An 18,736-nucleotide genomic window follows, 5' to 3' on the forward strand; every position below is an offset into this window, starting at 1 on the left:
CTCTTGTTCTCTCTCCTAGCTCTTCCCCTCTCCCCCTCTCCTCTCTCGTGTTCTCTCTCCTAGCTCTTCCCCTCTCCCCCTCTCCTCTCTCTTGTTCTCTCTCCTAGCTCTTCCCCTCTCCCCCTCTCCTCTCTCTTGTTCTCTCTCCTAGCTCTTCCCCTCTCCCCCTCTCCTCTCTCTTGTTCTCTCTCCTAGCTCTTCCCCTCTCCCCCTCTCCTCTCTCTTGTTCTCTCTCCTAGCTCTTCCCCTCTCCCCCTCTCCTCTCTCTTGTTCTCTTCGGCTATCTTCCTTTCTTCTCTCGTTAGCTCTCTCCATGCCCCTTTCTCTCTCTCTCTCTCTCTCTCTCTCTCTCTCTCTCTCTCTCTCTCTCTCTCTCTCTCTCTCTCTCTCTCTCTCTCTCTCTCTCTCTCTCTCTCTCTCTCTCTCTCTCTCTCTCTACTCTCTCTCTCTCTCTCTCTCTCTCTCTCTCTCTCTCTCTCTCTCTCTCTCTCTCTCTCTCTCTCTCTCTCTCTCTCTCTCTCTCTCTCTCTCTCTCTCTCTCTCTCTCTCTCTCTCTCTCTCTCTCTCTCTCTCTCTCTCTCTCTCTCTCTCTCTCTCTCTCTCTCTCTCTCTCTCTCTCTCTCTCTCTCTCTCTCTCTCTCTCTCTCTCTCTCTCTCTCTCTCTCTCTGTGTGTAACAGCTGTCCCAGGGCCCCTGCTGTTCTTTAACAACCCCCTGGTCAGGTCCATCCTAGTCATTAGGCTAGGTCTTTGAAGTGGGCCAGGGCTGCTGACACGGGACAACAGTGGGCAAAGACAGGCCTGGTCCTGACACATAAAGCCTATTGCTGAGTAAAACTTGAGAAACATGTCTCCTTGTACTGTAGGAAACCCCTAATCCTCAGAGAGATGTCACCGGGTCACCCAGTAAAGGGGAAAGACGTGGGGTGAAGAGAAGGTGATGAGAGCAGGTAGAGGTGTGTTCAGACAGACAGCATGTTCAAAGTCTTCCTCTATGTGGGATACAGATGGAAAGTGGGTTATAGATGAGGCCAATGAGATCTATTGTCCAGATGATTCCATGTCAAGGAATTATATGTAATTTGTTCAGAGGTTATCTCTCTCTCCCTCCCTCTCTTTTCATGACCTGATGACAGTTGGCTCCTGTAGTGAGAATTTTAAGGATAGTAGTGGACAGTATCACGACAGCCAAACAGCACCTTTATAACATACTGTAGGTATAGTGCTGTTTCTTCATAATCATTGTAATGTTTTATTGTTTACCCCTCTATCACCCCAGACCCCTTATTGAGACATCCTAGGTGAAGTGTTATCATAGGATTTACAGTCAGTGTCCAAAGAAAAACAGAAAGAATGAATGAAAACACTATCCTAGTCATGGGGACAAAGGAAGGGACACATCCTTCTTGGGAATTCCTAGAGGGAATGAGAATGAGAATGGGAGGGTTGTTCTGTATAGAACAGGAAACCCTCCTGTAAGTCTTCTTTGTTGGGAAGTCCGGATCCTGCTGTGGATTTTCTCGGAGCTAGAGCGCACTGGGCTCTGGAGATTATTTTGACAGGAGGCGAAAATTGGGAAAACACACACTTTTAGGGATGAGTTACACATCATGAATCAATTGGAAAATCTTTGCGGATTCGGGTGGCTTTGGGAAGATCTGGAATCAGTATTCCTTATTTTTTTAACCAATTAAAAGAGAGATTACGATGAAAGATATTCTGTGAAACATTAATGGTTGTAGTTACGTGCAGCAGTTTTAACGCTACGTAGAATATACAACTGTTATGTTCTATTAAAGCTATTAGGTGTGAACAAGGCAGAAGGGTGACAACTGAGCCTAAATCTTTAGACAGGTCTGTATCAGGACATGGAGGTCTGGGTTAGTCTGCTGTCTGTGCCAACTTGCTAGACCAAATCTAAGCCTTATATCTGCATCATCTTTAGCCTTTCATCCAGGGCCGTGCACAGACCCCCCCCCCCCCCCTTGAATTATAAAAAATTATTAATATCTCAAAATTCATAACATACTAACTGCCTGAGCCTTATGTGCCTCTGTAGTGAATTATGATATTTTTTTACTTCCATAGGTCTATTTATTTATGCGACAACACACTCATTCATCACACACTGTAAGCACGCTTGTCACAGTGTCTCCTAAAGACATGATTGACACGGGGAAAAGATGCTCGGCTATCAGCTGATCATTTATGTTGATGTAAATCTGCTAGTTAGCTAGCTCTATTAAACTTTTTACCGTTTGTGATTTATCTTCAATGCTCTTAAATAATAACTTCATAATATAGCCTAATATGCATCATCTTCTAACTGATATATGGCTAGCTGGCTAGTGGCTTGTGTGGATATTATCATAGCCTATATGGTGGTTAACTAGCGTCTAGGCTACTGTGTTCAGTCCTTCATTTGTAAATCGGGAGGTGCTGGAACAAAAAGTGAGTGTCAGAGTGAGGTGACCTGGGGAGCTCTGAGGTCGTGAGAGGGGGGTGACCTGGGGAGCTCTGAGGTCATGAGAGGGGGGTGACCTGGGGAGCTCTGAGGTCATAAGAGGGGGGTGACCTGGGGAGCTCTGAGGTCATGAGAGGGGGGTGACCTGGGGAGCTCTGAGGTCATGAGAGGGGGGGGGACCTGGGGAGCTCTGAGGTCATGAGAGGGGGGTGACCTGGGGAGCTCTGAGGTCGTGAGAGGGGGTGACCTGGGGAGCTCTGAGGTCATGAGAGGGGGGGGACCTGGGGAGCTCTGAGGTCATGAGAGGGGGGTGACCTGGGGAGCTCTGAGGTCGTGAGAGGGGGGTGACCTGGGGAGCTCTGAGGTCGTGAGAGAGGGGGGACCTGGGGAGCTCTGAGGTCGTGAGAGAGGGGGGACCTGGGGAGCTCTGGGGTCTTGAGAGGTGGGGGACCTGGGGAGCTCTGAGGTCGTGAGAGGGGGTGACCTGGGGAGCTCTGAGGTCGTGAGAGGGGGGGGGACCTGGGGAGCTCTGAGGTCATGAGAGAGGGGGGACCTGGGGAGCTCTGGGGTCTTGAGAGGTGGGGGACCTGGGGAGCTCTGAGGTCGTGAGAGGGGGGTGACCTGGGGAGCTCTGAGCTCGTGAGAGGGGGGGACCTGGGGAGCTCTGAGGTTGTGAGAGGGGGGTGACCTGGGGAGCTCTGAGGTCGTGAGAGGGGGGTGACCTAGGGAGCTCTGAGGTCTTGAGAGGGGGTGACCTGGGGAGCTCTGAGGTCGTGAGAGGGGGGTGACCTGGGGAGCTCTGAGGTCGTGAGAGGGGCGTGACCTGGGGAGCTCTGAGGTCTTGAGAGGGGGGTGACCTGGGGAGCTCTGAGGTCGTGAGAGGGGGGTGACCTGGGGAGCTCTGAGGTCTTGAGAGGGGGGTGACCTGGGGAGCTCTGAGGTCGTGAGAGGGGGGTGACCTGGGGAGCTCTGAGGTCGTGAGAGGGGGGTGACCTGGGGAGCTCTGAGGTCGTGAGAGGGGGGTGACCTGGGGAGCTCTGAGGTCGTGAGAGGGGGGGGGCCCTGGGGAGCTCTGAGGTACCTTTATAATAATGTAGCCTGGAGTCCGGGGAAAATGTGGCCTTTTACATGACTGGAGACTTGAGCTGAATCTTTTTTAATACTGCACAAATGATGGAAATGACAGGCTACTTTGACACTGACAAACTGAGAATCTAAGATCAATAATAATGATCTGGTCTTGAATCTATCAATAGTCCAGGCCTAGCTGTATTGGGACACACATATTGTACAGGAAATTATAGTCCTAAACATCTTTCAAAGTTTCACTGACTCACCCAATGATGCGCAGGTCGGAGATGACCGATACGCTGGTGCCTCTCTCTTGTTTTACTTTGTCAAACAATGTTAGCTCAATGGGCCTATTTGGAAGTTGATTAAATATTTTGCTAGCTAACAGTAGACCGGTTGGAGTCTTCTCTTTTCAGCAGGAGCTATTTGCTTTCCAACCTGTGTTTTTCCGCAATTGTATTTCAAACATTGCGAAAGGCCTGTTTTGTCTGCATGCTGTTCGCTGACAGATTCGTTGTGCGTTCTCGACTGTAGGCTATGCCTTGTTATTGGACTACACACAACCCACAGCTAGGCTATTTTTTGAAAGGATCTGTTGATCCTCTGTGGCTAAATGATAGGCCGACTCAGGGTGTAGTAGGCTATTCTGAATGATTTGATTTCTTTCTCTAAAAAGGCAGTAGTAATTCTATAACTTTGACCAATGTATTTCAATATATCAGGGGTGCTGCTGCACCTCCAGGATCCTTTCCGCGGCTACGAGTCCATTTCTATTTTTATTACCGCATTTCAAGCCATGCATGTTTGGATACCGGCGCGGGCAAGCACGTTAGCTCCGTACAGAGCAGACTAACGGACGGGGTAGGGGTGGGGAGTGGCAAACTTGACGAAGTCACGATGACTTGGGGGCAGTGGGTTCAGAACAACAACTGCAGAAAATATATAATTATACCACCACCCGAAAGGGCACTTGGCGAGTGGGAAGGCAAAGGAGCAGGTTCTGGGCACAGGTAGACTCCTATCTGCCTGCTTTCATCACACCGTGTTTATTGATACGCTTGTATAAACCACTGTGCAAGGTAGTCTCACCTTCAACTTTAAAGATATACAATGTACATTTGATCAGTGGATTATATGAATTGATCTTTGATGGCAGCAATCATTATTGAACCAGATGATTTAAGGATATTCATGTTGCTGTGACCTCTGACCCCCTCCTTTCTTCCAGAGCCCCCCCAGGTGTCAGTGGACCCCCGGCACCAGACCTTTACCACGGGACAGGAAGTGAGGATCAGGTGCTCGGCGAGAGGTTACCCCGCCCCCCACCTGGTCTGGACACACAACGACATGTTCCTCATGGGTTCCAGCAGGTGAGGTCACAACCTTTCACCTCTCACACAGGTCACGCAGGTCAGGAGTGGCAGAAGGATGCGCTGTCCTGTGTTTGTTTTGTCTGTTGTGGTGCTCAAAGCTCAAGGGTTATCGTGCTTTGGTGGCACTTAACAAATAACTAAATAATTTAGTCCGAGCTGTTGCTTGGGATCTTCAGATGACTGTGTGCTAATGTACTTCATGGAGTGTTGTCTGTCTTGCTGTGTTATTACAGGTGTGTAGATGAGGTTGATGTGTGTCAATATGTATTAACCCTCTGACCTCTGACCCCTGTGCAGACACAGAATGACCCCTGATGGGAGTCTGATCATCAGGAACATGGAACAGAAGGATGCTGGGGTGTACGGCTGTCTGGCCAGCAACCTGGCTGGGACAGACACTCAAACATCCGTCCTCACCTATATCGGTGAGTAAGACACAATAGACATGCAGACGGACGGACTGACGGACTCCTTTAACCTGTGTTGTGCTCTGTCAGTCTCCCTCTCTCATACTCTCACCCCCCTGGTCTCTTGTCTTCTCCCAGAGTCCCCTGTGGTGATCGTGGTGCTGAGTGAGATTCTGATTGGTCTAGGAGAAACCGCCATCTTGGCATGCTCCGCCTCAGGGATCCCCCAGCCGGAGATCAGGTGGTTCAAAGGTAAGGTATGTTGACTTGGAAGCAGCCTCCTGTGTGTGGCAGAGAGATGATGAGAAGAGAAGAGGCCTTCATCTGTCGTTGAGTATGGAGTGTAGCTTTTACTCCTCAGGACATGAATATCCCATATGGTTACTTAACCCTGACTTTATGGAGGGTTGCTTTCCCGTGGGTCCCAACATAGATCATTGCGGCACAGTCTGCGTTTTTTCAGACAGACAACTTTGTTTGTCCTGCAGATTATTTGGAAATGGTCGTCTTTCTGCTTTGTATGCGTTGGACCAGGCCTCTTCCTATTGTATTAGAAACACATCTTTGTCGCATTATTCACACACTTAAGAATTCGCTGTTTCACGTTAAGTAGCCTACCTCTCCTCTCCGTGTTGGACGTGCCAGATCAAGTGTGTCTAGTATATGTGTGGTCTCTATGAAATGAGGTAGTCTATGTACGGGCGGAGAATCATGTGATTAGGATATAGATTACTGCAGTGTCTGTAAATAAATACTGATAGGATATAGGTTACTGCAGTGTCTGTAAATAAATACTGATAGGATATAGGTTACTGCAGTGTCTGTAAATAAATACTGATAGGATATAGGTTACTGCAGTGTCTGTAAATAAATACTGATAGGATATAGATTACTGCAGTGTCTGTAAATAAATACTGATAGGATATAGATTACTGCAGTGTCTGTAAATAAATACTGATAGGATATAGATTACTGCAGTGTCTGTAAATAAATACTGATAGGATATAGATTACTGCAGTGTCTGTAAATAAATACTGATATGATATAGATTACTGCAATGTCTGTAAATAAATACTGATAGGATATAGATTACTGCAGTGTCTGTAAATAAATACTGATGGGATATAGATTACTGCAGTGTCTGTAAATAAATACTGATAGGATATAGATTACTGCAGTGTCTGTAAATAAATACTGATAGGATACAGATTACTGCAGTGTCTGTAAATAAATACTGATAGGATACAGATTACTGCAGTGTCTGTAAATAAATACTGATAGGATACAGATTACTGCAGTGTCTGTAAATAAATACTGATGGGATATAGATTACTGCAGTGTCTGTAAATAAATACTGATAGGATATAGATTACTGCAGTGTCTGTAAATAAATACTGATAGGATACAGATTACTGCAGTGTCTGTAAATAAATACTGATAGGATACAGATTACTGCAGTGTCTGTAAATAAATACTGATAGGATACAGATTACTGCAGTGTCTGTAAATAAATACTGATGGGATATAGATTACTGCAGTGTCTGTAAATAAATACTGATAGGATACAGATTACTGCAGTGTCTGTAAATAAATACTGATGGGATATAGACTACTGCAGTGTCTGTAAATAAATACTGATGGGATATAGATTACTGCAGTGTCTGTAAATAAATACTGATAGGATATAGATTACTGCAGTGTCTGTAAATAAATACTGATAGGATATAGATTACTGCAGTGTCTGTAAATAAATACTGATAGGATACAGATTACTGCAGTGTCTGTAAATAAATACTGATAGGATATAGATTACTGCAGTGTCTGTAAATAAATACTGATAGGATATAGATTACTGCAGTGTCTGTAAATAAATACTGATGGGATATAGATTACTGCAGTGTCTGTAAATAAATACTGATAGGATATAGATTACTGCAGTGTCTGTAAATAAATACTGATAATGGAAAGAAGTAGAGCTGAGGTGTAAGGCGCTCATAGGTTACCATAGTGATCCTTTTCAATAGGTATTTATTACCAATTTATTTGTCACTGTCTCCCACTCCTAAAAGGTAGGGTATATCCTATAAGTGTCCACTCTCATCATTCTTCTAGTTCAGTAGTAAAAAGTAGGGTATGTCCTGTATCCTCTTTTTCGTGATATCCAATTGCATCGCTGCAACTCCCCAACGTGCTCGGTAGAGGTGAAGGTCGAGTCATGCGTCCTCTGAAACATGACCCACCAAACCGTGTTTCTTAACACCCGCGCGCATAACCCGGACGTCACCCGCACCGATGTGTTGGAGGAAACACCATTCAACTGACAACCGAAGTCAGCCTGCAGGCGCCCGGCCCGCCACAAGGAGTCGCTAGAGCGCGATGATCCAAGTAAAGCCTCCCCAGACAAACCCTCCGCTAACCTAGACAACGCTAGGCCAATTGTACACTGCCCTATGGGACTCTCGGTCACGACACAGCCTGGGATCAAGAGGGAGCGGAATAAAGAAATCAGTCCCACGCAGACATACACACACACACACAGAGACATACACAGACACACTTAGACACATACACACACACACACACAGACACACATAGAGACATACACACAGACACACACAGATACAGACACACACACACACACACCCACACCCACACACACACACACACACACACACACACACACACACACACACACACACACACACACACACACACACACACACACACACACACACACACACACACACACACACACACACACACACACACACACACACACACACACACACACACACACACACAGACACACAGACAGACACACACAGAGACACACACACATAGACACACACAGAGACCTACACACACAGACACACACAGAGACATACGCATACACACACACACACACACACACACACACACACACACACACACACACACACACACACACACACACACACACACACACACACACACACACACACACACACACACACACACACACACACACACACACACACACACACACAGACACACCCACAAAGAGACTTCTCATTCACATACCTCTGTGTGTTGGCCTTAATAAATCAGCTTGCCGGGGCCCTGGGCAGACAGGAAGTCGTATATTTTATAGAGTGCAGAGCAGGAAGTGGAGTGTTTTATCGGCTGGTGCACAGGAAGTGCTCCTCTGACACCTATGACACACTTGACTGACTCTGGCCACCCTGTGGGAACCCTTAAAACGCTCCTGTCTTTTAGTCCAACCCTTAAAACGCTCCTGTCTTTTAGTCCAACCCTTAAAACGCTCCTGTCTTTTAGTCCAACCCTTAAAACGCTCCTGTCTTTTAGTCCAATCCTTAAAACGCTCCTGTCTTTTAGTCCAACCCTTAAAACGCTCCTGTCTTTTAGTCCAACCCTTAAAACGCTCCTGTCTTTTAGTCCAACCCTTAAAACGTTCCTGTCTTTTAGTCCAACCCTTAAAACGCTCCTGTCTTTTAGTCCAACCCTTAAAACGCTCCAGTATTTTAGTCCAACATTTAAAACGCTCCTGTCTTTTAGTCCAACCCTTAAAACGTTCCTGTCTTTTAGTCCAACCCTTAAAACGCTCCTGTCTTTTAGTCCAACCCTTAAAACGCTCCTGTCTTTTAGTCCAACCCTTAAAACGCTCCAGTATTTTAGTCCAACATTTAAAACGCTCCTGTCTTTTAGTCCAACCCTTAAAACGTTCCTGTCTTTTAGTCCAACCCTTAAAACGCTCCTGTCTTTTAGTCCAACCCTTAAAACGCTCCTGTCTTTTAGTCCAACCCTTAAAACGCTCCTGTATTTTAGTCTAACCCTTAAAACGCTCCTGTCTTTTAGTCCAACCCTTAAAACGCTCCTGTCTTTTAGTCCAACCCTTAAAACGCTCCTGTCTTTTAGTCCAACCCTTAAAACGCTCCTGTCTTTTAGTCTAACACTTAAAACACACCATCTTTTTCATTCTGCTGCTCTGTCCACTTATTCTTTGAACGAGAAAGACAAAGAGAAAGATGAAGAGTACACACTAAAAGAAAGAATGAATGATGCAAATGTTCATTCTCATTTCATAAAAATTTGCTGCAAACAAACACACAGCATTTGATAAAATTTCATTGGTTTTGCTTGCTTCAGTTTATGTACTTGATCGGTTTTTCTCGCCTCAGTTTATGTATTTGATAGGTTTTGCTCGCCAGAAATAGAATATAAAATAATAAGCTGAAGACCATACTATTTACCCAGAGTTTTCATCTATCTTTTTCTTAGCCGTCTATTTACCACCGCAGACCGATGCTGGCACTAAGACCGCTCTCAGCGAGCTGTATAAGGCCGTAAGCAAACAAGAAAATGCCCATCTAGAGGTGGTGCTCCTAGTGGCCGGTGATTTTAATGCAGGGAAACTGAACTCCATCTCACCTCATTTTTACAAGCGTTTCATCTGTGCAACTAGAGGCGAAAAAACTCTAGATCAGCTTTACTCCACACACAGTCACGGGCTTCATTAATAAGTACATCGACAATGTAGTCCCCACAGTGACCATACATACATATCCCAACCAGAAGCCATGGATTACAGGCAACATCCACACTGAGCTAAAGGCTATAGGCTTTGGGATGAATTGGAATGCTGACTGCGAGCCAGGCCTAATCGCCTAACATCAGTGCCCGACCTCACTAATGCTCTTGTGGCTGAATGGAAGCAAGTACCCGCAGCAATGCTCCCACATCTAGTGGAAAGCCTTCCCAGAAGAGTGGAGGCTGTTATGCCAGAAAAGGAGGGAACAACTGTCAGGACCCGGTGCGAGAAACAGTCACTAAATCGGCAGAACCCAGAAGATGAGGCAGACACAGCAGTACTAGAGATGGTGGTTTAATAAAAAATAGATAACTTCCAAAATACAAAGAAAATCCACAAAGTGGTAAAAACAGCAAGGGAAAAAACAAACCTAAAAGACTAATCCAAAATACAAAAGAACAAAACCAGAGAACCTCTGGAAAATCCAACAAGAGAAAAATATATGTTCACAACAAGGCTTGGGCTGGGGCTGGGTGCTAACATACAAACACTGAGCAAGGAACTAAGGAACACACAGGGATTAAATACTAACAAGGGAACGACATACAGGTGCAAACAATAATAGAGCAAGGGAAAAACAAAAAGGTACAAAAAAGGTGCAATGGGGACATCTAGTGACAAAAAACCAGAACAGTCCTGGCCAAAACCTGACAGAATCCCCCTCCTAGGAACGGCTCCTGACGTTCCTACCAGCCTTCTCAGGGTGGAGGGCCCTGAACTGACGAATGAGGTCAGGGTCCAGTATGTCCTTGGCAGGAACCCAGGAGCGCTCCTCGGGACCGTAGCCTTCCCAGTCCACCAGATACTGCCAGGACCGCTGCACCCGGCGGGAGTCCAGTATCCGGTGGACGGTATAAGCCGACTGGCCTCCGATGACACGGGGCGGAGGGGGAGGTCTGCCTGCCGGAATAAGGGGAGAAAAAACAACAGGTTTTAATAAAGAAATGTGAAATGTGGGATTGATTTTAAGGGATCTGGGTAAGTGCAGGCGAAAAGTAACGGGATTGACTCTCCTGGCAATCTTAAAGGGTCCGATGAATCTCTGGGACAGCTTGCGAGACTCCACCCGTAGCGGTAAGTTTTTTGTTGAGAGCCATACTCTCTGGCCGGGGTACAGGGTAGGACCGGGACGGCGACGTCTGTTGGCTTGTCGTTGGTAATGCTGAGAGGAACGCAGAAGATTAAGACGGGCCTTCTTCCACGTAAGCCGACAGCGTCTGATGAACCTCGAGGCTGAAGGCACTCTGACTTCTGCCTCCTGGTCCGGGAACAATAGAGGAGCATAGCCAAACTGACACTCGTGCGGGGATATACCAGTGGAGGAGGAGCACAAGGTGTTGTGCGCGTACTCAGCCCAAACAATGAAGGATGACCATGTGGATGGGTTGTTGGAAACCATACATCTGAGGGTGGTTTCCAGCTCCTGATTCATCCTCTCAGTTTGGCCGTTGGACTCCGGATGGTACCCTGAAGATAAACTGGCCGTGGCCCCTATGAGTTGGCAGAAGGCCTTCCAAAACCTTGAGGCGAACTGGGGACCTCTGTCGGAAACCATATCTTGCGGGATGCCAAAGACTCGGAACACATGGTTAATCACCAACTCAGCTGTTTCCTTGGCAGAAGGTAATTTGGTCAAGGGAACAAACCTGGCCGCCTTAGAAAACCTGTCGATGATGACTAGGATCGTAGTATTACCATGGGACGGAGGAAGGCCAGTAATAAAGTCCAGCGAGATATGGGACCAGGGTCGGTGGGGAATAGATAAAGGGTGAAGGAGTCCTTGAGGGCGGAGGTGAGAAGATTTGCCCTGGCAGCACACGGAACAGGCCTTGACGAAAGTGGCAACGTCTTCTTTTATGGTGGGCCACCAGAACTTACGCTGGATGAACTCCAAGGTGCGACCTACGCCCGGGTGACAGGTGAGGCGAGAGGAGTGCCCCCACAGAAGGACTTGGGACCTTGCTGCCTTGGGAACAAACAACCGATTAGCAGGACCTCCTCCAGGGCCCGGTTCGATGGCTTGAGCTTGTTTCACGGTATCCTCCACTTGCCACGAGATCGGAGCCACGATCTTAGCGGCAGGAAGAACAGTCATGTCAGTATCTTCTCGAATGGCAGGAGAGTAGACTCGTGACAAGGCATCCGGTTTGAGATTCTTCGACCCGGGTCTATAGGTGAGAATAAACTGGAATCGGCTGAAGAAAAGAGACCATCGAGCTTGTCTGGAGTTCAACCGCTTCGCCTGCTGGATATACTCCAGATTTTTGTGGTCCGTAAGCACTTGAAACGGTTGAGAAGCCCCCTCGAGCCAGTGTCTCCATTCCTTCAATGCCATCTTAACCGCTAGGAGTTCACGATCCCCCACATCGTAATTCCTCTCGGCCGGGGTAAGCCGGTGAGAGAAGAAGGCGCAAGGATGAAGCCTCTTGTCTTCACCCCTCTGAGACAGGACAGCTCCAACACCAACCTCTGATGCGTCTACCTCCACCACAAAAGGTTCATCCGCCGTCGGTAGTGTCAGGATGGGAGCAGAGAGGATGCGCTGCTTGAGTCCTTGGAAGGCCGTCTCAGCTTCTCTTCCCCACAGAAACCTTGTGTTGCCACCCTTGGTTAAAGCTGAGAGAGGGGCTGCCACCGAGCTGAAGTTCTTGATGAACTTGCGGTAGAAGTTAGTGAAGCCCAGGAAACGCTGAACTTCCTTAACGGACTTGGGGGTGGGCCAATCTGCTACCGCCCCTACCTTCTTGGGGTCCATCTGGACTCGACCGGGTTCCACTACAAATCCCAGGAACTGTACTCGAGAGGAATGGAATTCACACTTTTCCGGCTTAACGTACAAATGGCTGTCTAGGAGGCGTTTGAGCACTTGTCTGACATGCTTAGTGTGTTCTTGAAGGGAGCTCGAAAAGATGAGGATGTCATCCAAGTAAACAAACACGAAAATGTTAAGCATATCCCTAAGCACATCGTTTATGAGCGCTTGGAACACAGCCGGGGCGTTGGTCAGGCCGAAGGGCATCACCAAGTATTCGTAGTGACCAGTAGGCGTGTTGAAAGCGGTCTTCCACTCGTCACCGGGTTTGATCCGCACAAGATGGTATGCGTTCCGCAGGTCAAGCTTAGTGAAGACCACTGCTTCCTGGAGCAGCTCAAAGGCTGTGTCCATAAGGGGTAGCGGGTAGCGGTTACGGACGGTTATGGCATTAAGTCCCCGGTAGTCGATGCAAGGACGTAATCCCCCGTCTTTTTTGGCCACAAAGAAAAACCCTGCTCCCGCCGGCGAGGTGGATGGACGCATGAGGCCTGCTGCCAGAGCGTCCTTGATGTAGGTATCCATAGCAGCTCGTTCGGGAGGAGATAGGGAAAAGACCCGACCCCTGGGGGGGCAGGTGCCCGGAAACAGGTCGATGGAGCAATCGTAAGGTCTATGGGGTGGTAGTTTGGTGGCCCTCTGTTTGCTAAATACCGGTTTGAGGTCATGGTAACACTCGGGAACTCGGGACAGGTCGATGGATTCTAGAGACTCGGGAGGGGAACTCGGGGAACTTGGGAAGATACAAGTGGCTTGGCACGTAGGACCCCACTGCTTGATAGTGCCCACAGACCAGTCGATGTGAGGGTTATGGCTGTGAAGCCAGGGGTATCCAAGGACGAGAGGGAACTCGGAACACGAGGTCAGATGAAAGTTCATCACTTCCTGGTGTTGGGAAACTGAAAGACGCAAGGGGGTAGTGACACGAGTGACAAGTCCAGATCCCAAAGGGCTTCCATCCAACGTAGTAACCCTTATGGGGTCACTTAGAGGTTCAGAGGGAACGCCATTCTCCTTCGCCCAGACACCATCCATGAAGTTACCTGCGGCTCCAGAGTCTACCAAGGCTTGAAGGGGAAGCTCGTGGTTGTCCCAGGAAAGGGTAACTGGAATGAGCAGGCGGGAGTTGGATGGATGGGAGGAGGTTATGTTTCCCGTTACAGTCCTCCCAGGCCTGCACGGGAGAGTGCGTTTTCCCTGGAGCCCGGGACACGTGGAGAGGAAATGGCCCGGTTTGCCGCAATATAGACAGCATCGCTCCCTCATCCGGCGGTGTCTCTCAGCCTGGGAGATGCGTCCAACCTGCATGGGTTCCGGTGGAGTCAGCGGGGATAAAGGTGGAGACTCGGAGCTGGGACCGATAGGAGCTAGGGTGAGAGATCTACGGTTGAGCTCTCTCTCTCTCAGACGCTGGTCTATGCGTGAAGCCAACTTGATCATGGACTCGAGGTTGTCCGGTGGTTCCCGAGTGGCCAGTTCATCTTGGATGGTGTCGGAAAGACCCTTCAAAAAGCACACTGTGAGCGCCTCGTCATTCCAGCCACTCGCTGCTGCCACCGTGCGGAACTGGATGGCATAGTCCGTCACGCTGCGCCGACCTTGGCGGAGAGTCAGGAGCTGTTTGGCTGAGTCAGGACCGCTGGTAGGACCTTGAAACACTCGCTTGAATTCATCAGCAAAGGTAGAGTAGCTGGCACAGCAGGGACTTTGGGCATCCCACACAGCAGTAGCCCAGGCTAGGGCTTTTTCCGACAGCAGGGTGATGATATATGCTATCTTGGACCGGTCGGTGGGAAATGACGAGGGTTGCAGCTCGAAGGAGAGAGAACATTGGGTGAAAAACCCCTTACAACCACTCGGATCACCTGAGAACCGTTGGGGAGGCGGCAGACGAGGTTCAGCCAGGGGGTTAACTGCCACGGGCACTTGAATCTGATGAACTGGAGCAGAAGCGGTTGCAGGAGAAAGTTCATCAGAAATCTGCTTTATGGAAGTCATCATCTCCGACAGAAGTTGAGAATGTCCAGCCATTAAGGCCTCTTGCTGAACCAGAGCAGCTTCGTGACGTTGGACAGTCCCCTCGTGGTGGGACAGCATGGGAAAAAAGTCCTGGGTACTGGCTGCCTCTGGGTTCATTTTAAAGGCTCAGTGTTTCTGTCAGGACCCGGTGCGAGAAACAGTCACTAAATCGGCAGAACCCAGAAGATGAGGCAGACACAGCAGTACTAGAGATGGTGGTTTAATAAAAAATAGATAACTTCCAAAATACAAAGAAAATCCACAAAGTGGTAAAAACAGCAAGGGAAAAAACAAACCTAAAAGACTAATCCAAAATACAAAAGAACAAAACCAGAGAACCTCTGGAAAATCCAACAAGAGAAAAATATATGTTCACAACAAGGCTTGGGCTGGGGCTGGGTGCTAACATACAAACACTGAGCAAGGAACTAAGGAACACACAGGGATTAAATACTAACAAGGGAACGACATACAGGTGCAAACAATAATAGAGCAAGGGAAAAACAAAAGGTACAAAAAAGGTGCAATGGGGACATCTAGTGACAAAAAACCAGAACAGTCCTGGCCAAAACCTGACACCAACTCCATATTAATGCCCATGATTTTGGAATGAGATGTTCGATGAGCAAGTGTCCACATACTTTTGTGTATCTACCTCAATTACCACGCAACCCTGCACATTGACTAGGTACTGGTACATCGTGTATATAGCCAAGTTGTTGTTACTCATCTTGTATTTATTCCTTGTGTTATTGTTTTTCTATTATTTATCTTTACATTGTTGGAAAGGGCCCGTAAGTAAACATTTCACTGTTAGTCTACACCTGTTGTTTATGAAGCGTGACAAATAACATTTTATTTGATATGACCATATTGATGGTTGCCAACTTCCTGGTTAACAACTTCCTGGTTGCCCTTTATTTGACCCACAGGCGACCTGCAGCTGCGGCCATCCTCCTACATGGATATTGACCCCCTGGGAGGGACTCTGACGATCAAGGAGACACAGGATGTTGACGCGGGGGACTACACCTGTGTGGCTGCGAACCCTTCAGGAACCTCCTCACCTGGGAAGATCACCCTGGATGTAGGATGTAAGGATTCCTCTGGACTCTTGAACACATCATGAAAAAGACGTCTTGTAATTTTGACATCTGACATCTCTACACCCAGAAAAGACCAGTTTTCCACTAGAAAATCACATCATTATATTGTCCCATGTCAAATGTTGCCTGCTGTGTAGATGGCTGTATTGATGGATGAATGTAGCCTTTCTTCATGGTCTTATGAGGGATTTAGCTCTTAGTGTTGTTGACCTCTGTAAACCCTAACCTCTGACCTTTGCCTTCCAGCTGCACCCCAGTTCACCAGAGAACCGTCTGACGTAGCGGCGGACATTGGCTCTAACGTGACCATGCCGTGCCACGCGCAGGGGTACCCCGAACCCCAGATCACCTGGAGGAGGGAGGACAACGCACCCGTCTTCACCAGACGCCCCACACACAGCACCATCACACAGAAGACAGGAGGGGACCTGCAAATCAGCAGTGAGGTTTTGGTTCATATACACATACACACATACACACACACGCACGCACGCACGCACGCACGCACGCACGCACGCACGCACGCACGCACGCACGCACGCACGCACGCACGCACGCACACACACACACACACACACACACACACACACACACACACACACACACACACACACACACACACACACACACACACACACACACACACACACACACACATACACACTAATTCCTATCTTCTCTCTTCTCTGTGTCAGATCTGTGGGTGGAGGATGAGACGGTGTATGTGTGTGAGGCCCAGAACCAGTTTGGGAGGATACAGACCCACGCCAGAGTCACTGTCACCGGACTGGGTAAGAGACAGACAGGGATCTCTGATCACATGATCTGGGTACTGTAGGAGGGGTAGGGTACAGAGGGTAGGGTAGATGAGGGTATTATAGGGATACAGAGGGTAGGGTAGAATAGGGTATTAGAGGGTACAGAGGGTAGGGTAGAGGAGGGTATTATAGGAGGGGTACAGAGTTTACAGTACAGGAGGGTATTATAGGGGTACAGAGGGTAGGGTGGAGGAGGGTATTAAGGGGTATAGAGGGTTGGGTAGAGGAGGGTATTATAGGGGTACAGAGGGTAGGGTAGAGGAGGGTATTATAGGGGTACAGAGGGTAGGGTAGAAGAGGGTATTATAGGAGGGGTACAGAGGGTACAGAGGGTAGGGTAGAAGAGGGTATTATAGGAGTGGTAGGGTAGAGGATGGTATTATAGGGGTACAGAGGGTAGGGTAGAGGAGGGTATTATAGGAGGCGTACAGAGGGTAGGGTAGAGGAGGGTATTATAGGGATACAGAGGGTCGGGTAGAGGAGGGTATGATAGGAGGGGTACAGAGGGTAGGGTAGAGGAGGGTATTATAGGAGGCGTACAGAGGGTCGGGTAGAGGAGGGTATTATAGGAGGGGTAAAGAGGGTAGGGTAGAAGAGGGTATTATAGGGATACAGAGGGTCGGGTAGAGGAGGGTATTATAGGAGGGGTACAGAGGGTAGGGTAGAGGAGGGTATTATAGGAGGCGTACAGAGGGTAGGATAGAAGAGGGTATGATAGGAGGGGTAAAGAGGGTAGGGTAGAAGAGGCTATTATAGGAGGGGTACAGAGGGAAGTTTATATGTCAATTGAATCTCAACAATTAAACAGTTGGTGGTTGTATTAGATTCAGTTTTTATGAAAAGTATGGATTTCAGCAAACAAAGACAGGAAGACAACTACAGGGGAGAAACATAGGTACAAGGTTAGCGTTTCATAATTTTAACTTTTTGAAGTATTTTTGGACGAATCGATGTAGTTGGAGTTGAATTCCACAAAGCCTGGTCACTGCTCCACTCCGTTAATGAAGTTCATCGGAAACGTCCATCACCATGGTGTGGAGTTTAGTCAGTTAAACTCAGCAAAAAAAGAAACGTCCATTTTTCAGGACCCTGTCTTTCAAAGATAATTCATAAAAATCCAAATAACTTCACAGATCTTCATTGTAAAGGGTTAAATCATTGTTTCCCATGCTTGTTCAATGAACCATAAACAATTAATGAACATGCACCTGTGGAACGGTCATTAAGCTTACAGACAGTAGGCAATTAAGGTCACAGTTATGAAAACTTAGGACACTGAAGAGGCCTTTCTACTGACTCTGAAAAACACCATAAGAAAGATGCCCATGGTCCCTGCTCATCTGTGTGAACGTGCCTTAGGCATGCTGCAAGAAGGCATGAGGACTGCAGATGTGGCCAGGGCAATGAATTGCAATGTCCTTACTGTGAGACGCCTAAGACAGCGCTACAGCGATACAGGACGGACACCTGATCGTTCTCGCAGTGGCAGACTATTTGTAACAACACCCGCACAGGATCGGTACATCCGAACATCACAACTGCGGGACAGGTACAGGATGGCAACAACAACTGCCCGAGTTACACCACAATCCCTCCATCAGTGCTCAGACTGTCCGCAATAGACTGAGAGTGGCTGGACTGATGGCTTGTAGGCCTGTTGTAAAGCAGGTCCTCACCAGACTTCACCGTCAAAAACGTCGCCTATGGGCACAAACCCACCGTTGCTGGACCAAACAGGACTGGCAAAAAGTGCTCTTCACTGACAAGTCGCAGTTATGTCTCACCAGGGGTGATGGTCGGATTCACGTTTATCGTTGAAGGAATGAGTGTTAAACCGAGGCCTGTACTCTGGAGTGGGATCGATTTGGAGGTGGAGGGTCCGTCATGGTCTGGGGCGGTGTGGCACAGCATCATCGGACTGAGCTTGTTGTCATTGCAGCCAATCTCAACGCTGTGTGTTACAGGGAAGACATCCTCCTCCCTCATGTGGTACCCGTCCTGCAGGCTCATCCTGACATGACCCTCCAGCATGACAATGCCACCAGCCATACTGCTCGTTCTGCGTGTGATTCCTGCAAG

General features: G+C 48.1%; 1 protein-coding gene across 2 annotated transcripts in view; it reads left to right on the top strand.

Annotated features, from left to right (window-relative positions):
• The window catches only part of hmcn1 (hemicentin 1), a 229,641-nt gene that overhangs the window by 93,981 nt on the left and 116,924 nt on the right, over positions 1-18,736 (top strand). For both annotated transcript variants that reach the window (XM_071346348.1, XM_071346349.1), the window contains exons 12-17: positions 4,763-4,904; positions 5,205-5,332; positions 5,453-5,566; positions 15,666-15,827; positions 16,086-16,280; positions 16,535-16,630. In XM_071346348.1, the coding sequence (XP_071202449.1) occupies positions 4,763-4,904; positions 5,205-5,332; positions 5,453-5,566; positions 15,666-15,827; positions 16,086-16,280; positions 16,535-16,630 (837 nt within the window). The remainder of the gene's footprint in view (positions 1-4,762; positions 4,905-5,204; positions 5,333-5,452; positions 5,567-15,665; positions 15,828-16,085; positions 16,281-16,534; positions 16,631-18,736) is intronic.

Source organism: Salvelinus alpinus, chromosome 16 (genome assembly GCF_045679555.1).
Source record: "Salvelinus alpinus chromosome 16, SLU_Salpinus.1, whole genome shotgun sequence".
Taxonomy (NCBI): Eukaryota; Metazoa; Chordata; class Actinopteri; order Salmoniformes; family Salmonidae; genus Salvelinus; species Salvelinus alpinus.